Raw genomic sequence first — 12,195 nt, forward strand, 5'->3', positions numbered from 1 at the left:
TTTTGTGTTTGTTATGGTCAAACTTTTAATAAGATGTTTTAATTATCAATGTTAAGAAAGTTGTTAAAATTGTTAATATTTCTTTTTGATAAGATGCATTAAATTACTAAATTTATTATGACAAAATTATGAAATATGCATATAACATTCGATAAAACTTCCATTAAGTTTATAAATATAGAAAACTAGTAATTTATAAATTCATATGATAGAAACACCAAGAGATAACGATATTTCTTCCATTAAGAAATTCGTGAGCCCTCTAGATATGTACGAACATAAGATGTCTAATTATATTTAAGTTTTCCAACGTCTGGACATAAATGGAAAATGTCCTCAGAAAGTATGTTATTTGTTCATTTACAAAGATACATATGTAACTACATGCTCAAAATTAACATTTGACATTAATACTTCTATCTGTAGTATGGAGCAATTCACTGGCAATGACTTTCCTAAAAAATCAAGGATTTTTGGAACTCTCATTTGGTTTGTGATAAGAGTGAATATTTACAGCGAAGGTTTCGAGGACAAAGGCCCATGGATACAAGACACCATGGAGTCATTCTCTCCATAAGTTGTGTGCTGTGTTTTCTTTTTATTTATCTGATAGTAGCCTACATCCAGAATGTCACGAGGGTGTTATCCAGATTTATACAGTCTGCGAAACTTGCTTGTTTGTGATTTTACTTGAGTTTCATTTCACCAGTGAAGTCTATATGGGCAGTATCTACTATGCCTTCTTGAGCTTAACTTCGGTTATGATTGAAAACATAGAATGATACGTTATGTGAAATTGGGTTTGGGGTAAATTTAGAATAATAATGTTCATCGATAGAAATATGTTGATTCATCTTCCCCGCCTTTTTGTCAACATATGAAGTAAAATATAAAAAAAAAACATTACAAATAACTTATCAGAACAAATTATTATAAACAAAATTTTACGTCTAGTTGTGTGTTTCTCGTAAACTGAAGGAATACTTGCACGATGGAGTTCTTGCAAAGCTACGTTGTATATATATCTTCCTTCAGACATGTTGCGATACTATAAATACTCGAGTGGGCAGTAGCTGCTGTGCTTATAGCTACACTGGTGAAAAAGTGAAGCAAGAAACGTATTCAGATTGCAAGTAGGAGACCAAAGTTCCACAGCTAGTGCGTTCTTTTTGGCTACCATCTGGCTTTCGTGTCAGTTTGCAGTCATTCTTCGAAGTGAACTCGGTTGGAGATGAATACGTTTCTAACGGTTGTTGTGATGTGTGTGATATTCCCTTTATGAAATAGCCTACACATCCTTTTCCTAATTGGATGGACACTTATGTATGAATATACTTCATACGTGAATGACCCTCTTGCTTTTCCTACAAGATTTTTTATCTTCATTGTGCCGAGTGGAGTTATTATTTTCATGAAGAAATTCGTCTCTGCTGGTATGACAAGCAGAAGAAGGTAATATTATTTTTGTGTGTGCGTGTGTGAAAACTTTCGGGATCATGTGTGGTATGAAGTGTCTTTTTTATTAATGTTGAGAAACCTCACTGTTTAGCATATTTTCGTGCAAGAATAATTGAAGGGTTCAGAACCATTTACTAAAACCGTAGAAAACAAGGGTTAAAATGAAGTTATTACCATAATTTAATGGAAACATATAGGCCTAGCAAGTAAAATAAAGAATACACATTAAAACTAAATGATATGTCAATCTCCATTAAACTATGATATTCACTTAACTTTAACCCTTGCTTTCTCCGTTTTTAATAAATGACGCTTGGCCCACTATGGCTCTGAACCCTTCAATTATAATAGTGAGGTTTATCGGCATATTTTGTATTCTTCATTATGCTTTACAATGTATTTATTAAATTAAATTATGATTCTCAGACGAGGATAATACGTTTGTCTTAATCTTAGAGAAAATTATTTCTTCCATTAAGAAATTCGTGTGCCCACTAGATGTGTACGAATATAAGATGTTTTGTGGAAATAATTTTGTAACAAATTAAATTATTAGGTACTTATTATCATACGAAAGCATACAAGTAAGGAAATTTTAATTCTATCACTGTTTGTGCAATGATTAAACATTAAGTACCAAGATTTAAAATTAATCTTGAATTGTTTTGATCAAAATGATCATCTTGCCTATTTAACAGCAAGATAGCACAGAGTGATATTAATGTAAATTTGAAGTCTAACAGGAGCAGCGTATTCTAAACCTTCTTGTTACATTTTTAGACCTACTCCGGTCTGTTCTGCGTGGCTATCAACCCCTACAAGCGCTACCCTGTGTACACCAACAGGTGCGCCAAGTTGTACCGAGGCAAGAGGCGTAATGAAGTGCCCCCCCACATCTTTGCCATCTCTGACGGTGCCTACGTCAACATGCTTACCAGTAAGTAGAAGTATACTCTTACTAACACCTCTAACATAGACTAGACACGTCAACAAGCTGAGCCTTTGAAGTGAAAAACATTATTCCATACTTGCGGAGCAAGAAGTAGGTCTAGTTTGATGTGTAGAATTGTTATACAAATGAAAATGAAAAATTTAATTTAAAATGCGATTTTAAAGAACGATGTATAAGATAACAGTAATTGTTAAAATAAGTGTTAAATCATGTAAATACTCATACGGATTAAAATGTATAGTTGTTTCTTTGTTATGAGAACTCAGTAATTTATACATTTTTATAATAAATTGAAAATCTATAAGGATGTACGTAACCGTTAGTTCTTCCTTCAATGATTTTGAAATAGAAACGAATTTCTCACTGTTGCGAGTATTAGTGGCACAGTGATCCTACAATATAGTCTTTTTGTATGTTCACAGATCGTGAGAACCAGTCTATGCTTATTACGTAAGTATTAATTATCAATAATTCATTAAATGGCGATCTTACTCGTGTTAATTATGTAAGCATGTGCGGCTTACAGCTGTTTCGGTGCTACTTAACACCATCCTCAGAGCCTACTCAATTATCCAATTATCTGTCTATATTTTGATAATTGTAATTTTAAAATTCAGTTTCATTGTTACACCAATTTAAATTGTAAACTTTACACAATTATTTTGTCACAATTAACATTCCAATGAGAGCCAAAATAATTCTATTAAGGAGTTAAGCTTAAAGGAGTAAAATTTTGGAAATATTCAACATTTTTTTCCTCCATTACTGTATCTTGTACAATAATGAAAACTAGTATGTGTAAAACACTGTCCTTCTGCTATACGATAAAAATATTTTTACGATTTAAAAAAATTATTTATATTTTTTTTCAAAATTCAAAATTCATTGTGCAGTGATTAAGCGTTTCCCTCATAACTCAAAAAGTATCCAACATTCTGTGATGAAATTTTTTGTGTTTATTTATGCATACCATATCTACAATATTATACAAAATCACTTTTCTACCTTCGATAGATTTTCTGATAAAAAAATAAATTCATTTTAAAAAATGTCAAATATGAGTATTTTCTTCTAACACAAAATAAAAAAGATATTATTTATTAAGGAATGTAGTTGAAAGAGCATGATATTGTAAACATGAGTTTCAGCAATAAAATAAAAGAGAGAGAATATGAAAAATTTAACAAGTTTATGAGTCATGAGGGAAACGCTTCATCACTGCACAGTAAACTGCCACCGTTTTGAATTTTGAAAAAATATATAAATAATCTTTTTAGTCGTAAAAATAATTTTTTCATATAGCAGAAGGATAGTGCTTTACACATACCAATTTTCATCATTGAACAAGACACAGCACTGGAAAAAAAAAGTTGAATATTTCCAAAAATTTTACTGCTGTAAGCTGTACCTAATCCCTTAAGTTCAGATAGATAAAATTTGCTAAATTTTATTTTAAAGCTACTATTTTTAATATATTTTTATGTGAGAATTACTACTTGACTTAAAAGAACAGACTTCACTAAATAAAAGCGTGTCATATTGAAATCATGTCTTGATTGTTTACTAACTTTCATACTAAGATGTCATTTCCTTCCCCAGTGGCGAGTCTGGAGCCGGAAAGACTGAGAACACGAAGAAGGTAATTGCGTACTTCGCCACTGTAGGCGCCAGTCAGAAGAAAGAAGACCCTGGAGCACAGAAGAAGGTAAGCCACAATTCAGCACTTTTAAAATGTAACAAAGTAATATAATTTTTGTGAAGAGTGCTCAGTTATATTTATCTATAATTCAACATTTCAGAATTTTTTTCCTTTGAACTGATATTTCTAAAACAAATCAAGCAGATCATTTACTGGTCCCATGTATCCGTTCAGTTGATTGTGATGCTCATATTTTATCAAATTCTTATCTTCACATACGCACTAAGAATGCAAATTCTTCACTTGCAGGGAAGCTTGGAGGATCAGGTCGTCCAGACTAACCCAGTACTTGAGGCCTTTGGTAACGCTAAGACCGTCCGAAATGACAACTCTTCTCGTTTCGTAAGTACTTAGAAAATTAAGTATATGCTCATATTAAATAGACAACATACTTCTAGCATTGCTAGACTATTTTGTACAAGTCTCCGATTTGAGGAGTTTAATTCTTCGACTTTGTTCTCTTCCAGGGTAAATTCATCCGTATCCACTTCGGTCCATCTGGTAAACTGGCCGGTGCCGACATTGAGACCTGTGAGTCAAATTCAATGTTTTATCACTATACTTGTACCACACTTCAAACACTTCATTCATAGAGAATAGTCAAGAAAAATTCCGATGAATACTCTGTTTCATTTCATCTATTATAAAATTAAACAAGAACTAAATTTTCTTAAATCATTTGATAGCTATACTCATATAAGATGAATTTAAAAATAGTTACTAAAGATGTAAATTGTCCAGACTGTTAGGGTGGAAACGTGACGCTGCCATTTCATCATACTTACAGATCTGCTGGAGAAGGCCCGTGTCATCTCTCAGCAGTCACTAGAGCGATCCTACCATATTTTCTACCAGATGATGTCTGGATCCGTCACTGGACTGAAAGGTACATATGCGTCAGAGATTGTTATAAAGTCCAAAAATAATATAAATGTAGTTTTATTTAGCACAAAAGTTGTCTTAATCTTCTCATTATGGTGTACATGTAAATAAATTTCACTGTCGATATATAATTAATTTGATACATCTTGCAAATGCATCATGAATCTTTAAAATATATGTTTTATTTCAAGTGCCATGAATCAGAAGCACATAAATTATATTTAGAATGTGTGGAATTAGCACTTACTAGAATCTTGACTTGTGTTTGCTTTATATATATTGAACAGTGAAGTATTATTTGCATTTTATTTTTAATTACTTATTTTATCTGTTATCAGTTTTAAGCTAAGGCAGCAGTATTTTATATTTCTTTCTAATTAATACATGTATGTATTTTTCAGAAATCAGTTGCTTATGTCAGGAGTATGTAATTATGACTTGTTTCTTTAATTTCTATCCTCACATTTCTAGCTGTTCAGTTCTTCAGCGTATGCAGTCCTGAATGATCAATACAGGCAGAGAACTTTGCTAAACGACGGTAGTAGGTTCACTACCAAATATTACAATGGAATTTAGTTGAAATTTGTGAGTTCAATTACTCACATACTCAAATGTTTATGATTGTAAGATTTACGAAACATCATAATTATAATCTATATTTAAATCACAATTTATATGCACTGAAAGTTTTAGTAAGAGAATTGATAACAAATTAAATTTTTCTTCATATTAAGGATTCCGAAATGCAGTCGATGACCGTTTTTGTTCCCTACTTTAACAGAAATGTGCAGTTTGGTCGACGATATATACCAATATACTTACATATCCCAGGGCAAGACCACAATTCCCAATGTGGATGATGGTGAAGAATTGCAGTTTACAGATGTAAGTGAGCCGGAAACCCCGTGGTTACCGCTCAACAATGGTTAATTCTTCTAATGGGAGAGACAAATGACCTTCCTCATTCAGAAGTATTGACATCAACGACATGGTCTTGCTTCCTTGAGTTGTTTGCATTTTTCCCTTTTGTTGTTTATTGCACTGGATTGTGTCCCCTTTATCCTTTACAATATTCCCTGTAAGATTTCAGAAAGTGAAATATAATTCCCTGCACCTTTTATAGTAATCGTTATGGAGATTTAAAACAATTTGGATGTACCCTTTTGTACCTTTAGAATGTCGGGTATGACATTTTGATACTGTTGGAACACAATCCATTACTCCCTTTTGAACATGAAAATTTATGTAATTGGAATGTTCCCATTTTTACCATTTAGTAATGACAATTATGGATATTGGAAGTGTGCCCCTATTTATCCTATATATTTTGAGATCAATAACTCCTCACATATGAAATTTAAATCCGCACGTTCCTAATAGAATTAAAATTGTTTCTCACAGCAGAAGACATTCTGTATCAAGAGTCTGTGGGAGTCCTTTCCAAGTATAACTAGTTACATACTCATACAATGTTTGATTAAACTCATTTGCATTGTTGCCCGGTTACAATTTTCTAAGAAATTAGTTTCCGCGATTATTTATCTCGTCAATTATTCTCAGAGTTTATTCAAGTCCCAGACGGAATAGTGTGTACAGCTATTGAATATGGACTTCGAGGAAAAAGATTTTAGGTGGGACGAAAACAGTTTTTTTCTTTGTCATAATATCCCGAATAGCTCTGATCCTATCAGCCTGTCATCAAAACAGTGCCGAAATGCGCTTCAGGAGATAAAAACGATAGGAGTATGGTGATGGTTATTCAAATCTAATGCCGCTGTTAATAAAACATAGAAATATTACTTCCATACCCTTACGTGCTCGTGACGTGAATATAGGAAGCATTATTTTCATCTTAGCTACAGATATTTGTGTTAGAAGATTTGTTCAGTTACTCTAGTCTTTGATGGCTTAAAGAAAATGCAAATGGGTTCTTGTATCCTGAACACTTTCACTTCGGAAGGGACTTGGAGACAGCCCACCTGAATTTGATGTGTTTCCTTTCTATCCAGCACGGTATTATTGCCCTTTTGTTAACCATGGTTGTTCCAAATCCAACAGACATGTGCTTACTCTCCAACGACATCTTGGATTATTATTACGTATCCCAGGGCAAGACCACAATTCCCAATGTAGATGATGGTGAAGAAGGAATGTTGACTGATGTAAGTGTGCCAGCGTAGGGCACTCAGTGTACCACGTAGTATAGACGTAGAAAGGATGTCCATAGTTGTGTGCTCTTGGTTTTGTAGGAATAATGTGTTCAGGTGGGAAATGGAGACAACCCTACCCGACAACTTGAATGTGTGTATATCCATGTGCTACTTGATTGTTCTGGTATCGAATATGTGACATGATTCCAGAGCAGTTCACGATGCACAGTATGCTAGATAGGTTAGTTAAAAAAAATACGAAAATCGTCTTGAAAATCCTCATATTTGTTTTAAAGTTGTACAAAATACACTTCCTGCTTACTTGTCTTTCTTAATAAGTGCGTTTATTCAAAGATAAATTCACACAACAGAATCTAGCATACACTGCATCGTTATGTACCTAGTTTGTTACGTTGTTGTCATCTTGGGCTGGAGAGACGACCCGGATATTACAGATTGTAAACCCTTACCCTTTATCTATAAGAAAAAGACAGGTCGAACTGGGACTGAACGATTCTGTCACGTGTGTTACTCCTATACAGAACTTTGCCTCCTTTCCAACGACGTGAACGACTATTACTTCGTGTCTCAAGGGAAGACTGTGATCCCCGGAGTGAGTGATGGGGATGAGATGCTCATCACGGACGTAAGTTCCCGTCACAGCGCCTTTTTCTCGCACATGATTACACTTTGTCTTCTTTCTCTGTCTTTCTTTTAGCTATAGATGGAGGTCGCTATCACGTGTCACAGCTCACGTGATGCGCAGCATTGCACACAGTATCTCCTGCTCAAAAGAATACATTAAAAGTTTCAGTTCTTGTTTAAAAGGAGACTCCACTGAAAATCATGAACATTTTTCCAAAAAACTTTATTGACTGTTTCACTTCTTTAGAATGTATATTTTCATATCGCAAATGGATTTAGCTCAATTCCGATTACAAATGTGTTCTAAAAGTATTTTTTTTAATCAAGGCCATGAAGGGACGTGGCATTTAATGTTCTGTCAAAATTATTTTTGCATCAAAGAATTGTTTTTACAAATGTCTGATTACAAATCTAGTAACTTTTTGTTCTAAAGTTGATTCCTTGAAGTTATTAGGTGAATGTAGCAAAAGAGAGTTTTAATGGGTATGTGTTACATAAATATTCATTTTACATTAAAATCCATTTTTCCGTAAGTTTATTTTTCTTGATTCAACACCAACTTTTTATACCAAATATTAATCAATCTGGATGAAATTTTTACTGGAAGTATTTATGAGGTACCTGCATGTTTCTATGCATTTATTTTGTAATAAATGCTGCTAGTTTATTTCATTAATAGATTATTTTTCAAGAATTATAGAAAACATAACATTTTATAATTTCAAAAAAAATTTGGAAGTGAATAAATGAGATTTCATAAAATGAATGCATAGAAATGTTTCTTTATATCTTCTGAATGTAACACAAAAAAGAAGTTTAGAATTTGAGATCTTCTACTAAAAACTTGGGTTTGGAAATATTTCTAAAAAATAAAATATCAAAAGCCAAAACCATTTGAGAGTTCAAAATTTGGATTTTGTTAGTCCTTTACATGGTAAACATATTTTCAAAACTTGGTTGAAAAAAATAATTAGAAAAAAGTTGCCATTTTTAGTGGAGTGTCCATTTAAAAAAATAAGTTATTATTCTCTCTACTTTTCTCTGTCTCTCTCTCTCCGACTTATTGTTTAATTTTCTATTCAAATTATAAATCTGCCAGTTTGATCATGACACTTTAAACAGCCTATCTTCATTCGATTCAAGGAGCAACCTTGAAATACCATAGATTTCACGGTTGCAGATTCAGATCTCTCTCGATACATACCTTTACATTGTTCTGTTATTATCAAGGATATTGTGCTGATTGCATGTTGTAGAATGTACATATTTATTAGTGCGAAATTAATAATATCCAAAAAGAATAGACGCTACACTTTGAATTGTTGGGAAAGAAAAGTCTTTAACACTAGAGTAAAATGTAAAGGTTTTGTTCTATGAGCAGGAGAAATTATTTGTTACACTTGCAAATCTTTACACAACATTGCGAACTTAGAATTTTATTAACCAGCGATGTCTTCTAGATTCTGTCTCTATGTTACACCTATCTGTATTTATGTGGTGTGGGTTTTGCACTAAACCAGTCTCTTTAGAAGCAGTTGTACTGAGTGTTGAGCTAACCTACTCACCTCCTCTGCTCAACAGAAAAGACACTCTTGAGCAATAGAATGGAAGATTACGTGTATATTAATCAAGGAAAGACACGCATCCCGGGAGTGAACGACAGCGAGGAGTCGTTGTTGACGGACGTAAGTGCCACCTCATTGCAGTGTAGGAAGGTTCACCAAGTATCTGCTCCCTTAAAAATAAAACCTTGGTTAAATTTTAATACCCAAAAGAGATTTCCTTTTCTCGTATTCAGAGATTCGTTGCAATTTGATGTACGTTAACTATCTTCGCCAGGAATAATTTCCCTTTAAGCAACTTAAGTCCAAAACTAAAAGCCTACACTTTCGGACATTATATTCATAATGAATAATGTCACAAAGTGAAAGATAAGCATTTTGAACTTCATACGTCTTGAAAACAAGGTCTTCAGGCTTGCTGACACTTACTGGAAGCAACAAAGGTTTCTGTGTATGATCAGGATTCTTTAGTAGTTACTTGTTTAATTTGGGACAAGTGCCAGCCACTGTTATGCTGATTAATCCATATAAAAGTTTACAGAAGATATCTTATTTGAAATATTAATTAATCGTGCCGTTTGAGTAGGCCTATCAGTTGCCATCTTGACATAATAGACACTGAATTTTCCGTATTATGCATGTCTTTTCTAAGTATCGCATTCATATCTTTGTATATTATCATATCATACCAATTTAAATATTAGCCTAAAAAAGCAAAGGAACTTTCCTTCGCTGTTTGTCTATAGGTTAAGTCTCTGGTACTAAGCATGTCTTGCATGTTCCAACCTTCACAAATCTGACTGGGCGACTGAACGACTGTTTGACGATGGTACTTCTCTTTCTTATACTTCGTCGTTGATGATGCAGCTAATCTCCGTCAATTGTGGTGCTATTGTTTCTTAGTCTGTATATGTTTTAATCTGTGTTTTGTATTCGCAGATTTCTTTTGCTTTGTTTATAATGTTTATGTTTCACAATATTTTATTTTTAATTTGCTTTCGTCTTAAATGTGAATTACAGCTTTCTGCAAGTGAGGATAGACAGAGGGAAAAGAAGACAAGAATTTATTTGGAATCTTGCTCGAATATTAATTCTAAATATTCAGTCAAGAATTTAAATAAAAAAATGTCTTAAGGCTCCTTTCTGTACTCATTTATCATATTCCATGATATTTGTATATTTATGTTCGAAGTGAATTTTTCAGCAATCATTTAAAAGCAAGTTAGTGACGTTTGTTTTTTCACGAGTTTCAATTAACGGCTATTTTTTCTGGAAAATAATTTGAAATTATTTAGTATTCTTAGTTAAAAAATTTTTTGATATTTAATTGAATTATTCTAAAGTAAAAGCAAGTATTTCTTCTTAATTATCGTGAAGTACTTTTAAGAACTGGTCTTTGCGTTCTTTAGCAGAGTAAAAATAGAATATACGTCTTGATTACACGACTTTTAACACTATATCACTTCGGAATGTACAGTTTATATTGCTTTCACGTGTTAAATAATAGATTACGGACCTTGTTGACTGGTTTCAGCCTGTTGTGGGCTATCTTCAGTCCATAACAGGCACCGCAACCTAGTATTTAACACGCGAAAGCAATATAAACTATTATATTCCAAATATACAACTTCCCTTGACCATATAACAATGTCTTTTTCGGTGGTGTAGCTGTGTCTGTTGGATCCGAAGTAATCAGGATCAAACTCGATTGAGGACGATTGATCTTAAAAGGCTACAAAATCCTAAGCATGGAATCTTATTTGAGGGAAGTAAAGCTGAGAGGCCCATTTTGTATATTTACGGCACATAAAAGAACCCTGCCCTGGCAGATCGAGGCATATAAAATCTGTCGTACTTTCTCACTCACATTGAAATTTGGAAGTAGTAGGGTAAATTAGGGTCTGTTGGACAGTCGGGCATGTTGGACACTTTGAACTTTAACGTGTTATCTCGCCACTTGTGGACACCACATTCAGCTAGAAGTCAACGACCGAAGTAGACCCACTCGTGACTACTTCCGTCATTGACTTCTAGCAGAATGTGGTGCCCACAAGTGGCGAGGTAACAGGTTAAAGTACAAAGTGTCCAACATGCCCGACTGTCCAACAGACCCTAATTTACCCTACAATGAGCCCATAACAGTGACCTAAATACAGACACTCCACCTCTGATTTAGACCATAACATACGATAGGACTTAATTCGCATAACACAAGTTTGTGTACTACTTTACAATGCCTAGTTAATGGCGAATAAATATAATTACTTATAGTATACATAGTACTATATGAGAGTAATGACATTAACATTTGTCAAGAATTAAAACTCGTATTACGAATACATGAGTGATTTTAATGTTGTGTTAGAGTATTTTCAGAAGCAGATAAACAAACGTAAGGGGAAAAACAGTATTCAAACATCATGGAATATAATATTTACTTTCACATTTCACATTGTCATTCAAAAATTCGTCCCTTCGTCTCGTTAGGATGACGATATTGTTTGAATGTACAATGAACCGTGGTTCAAGTTGCTTACGCTTTGTTCTGTAACCAAAGCATAAAACGTGATCCGGCAATTATTGCAATATATGCAAATCTAAATAAACATCGTGATCACAGTTAATATGCTTGGTTGTGCCAGAGTTCTCACAAACTTCTAATGAGAATAAAGAATCCTCACCATTCTTACTTCTTTTTTTGTGAGAATGGCAACTTTTGATGTCTTTAATCCTGTTAGAAGTTTTGTTGGAATAGAAAAATGTGCTTATTTTGAAGTGTACGGAAATTATTCAGTTGTGTTTAGAGTGCTTATTTTACTGCTAGCCAAATGTCCTTAACGTGTCTGT

General features: G+C 33.5%; 1 protein-coding gene across 50 annotated transcripts in view; it reads left to right on the top strand.

Annotated features, from left to right (window-relative positions):
- The window catches only part of Mhc (myosin heavy chain), a 100,340-nt gene that overhangs the window by 20,718 nt on the left and 67,427 nt on the right, over positions 1–12,195 (top strand). For 29 of the 50 annotated variants that reach the window (XM_069844136.1, XM_069844137.1, XM_069844141.1 and 26 more), the window contains exons 4-9: positions 2,239–2,395; positions 2,833–2,860; positions 4,010–4,115; positions 4,359–4,451; positions 4,577–4,640; positions 4,897–4,995. In XM_069844136.1, coding sequence (XP_069700237.1) covers positions 2,239–2,395; positions 2,833–2,860; positions 4,010–4,115; positions 4,359–4,451; positions 4,577–4,640; positions 4,897–4,995 — 547 coding nt within the window. Of the gene's footprint in view, positions 1–2,238; positions 2,396–2,832; positions 2,861–4,009; positions 4,116–4,358; positions 4,452–4,576; positions 4,641–4,896; positions 4,996–5,772; positions 5,877–7,049; positions 7,154–7,683; positions 7,788–12,195 lie in introns of all 50 variants that reach the window. The other 21 variants (XM_069844115.1, XM_069844130.1, XM_069844101.1 and 18 more) reach the window with 3 other exon arrangements.

The sequence above is a fragment of the Periplaneta americana genome, chromosome 13 (assembly GCF_040183065.1).
Source record: "Periplaneta americana isolate PAMFEO1 chromosome 13, P.americana_PAMFEO1_priV1, whole genome shotgun sequence".
Classification (NCBI taxonomy): Eukaryota; Metazoa; Arthropoda; class Insecta; order Blattodea; family Blattidae; genus Periplaneta; species Periplaneta americana.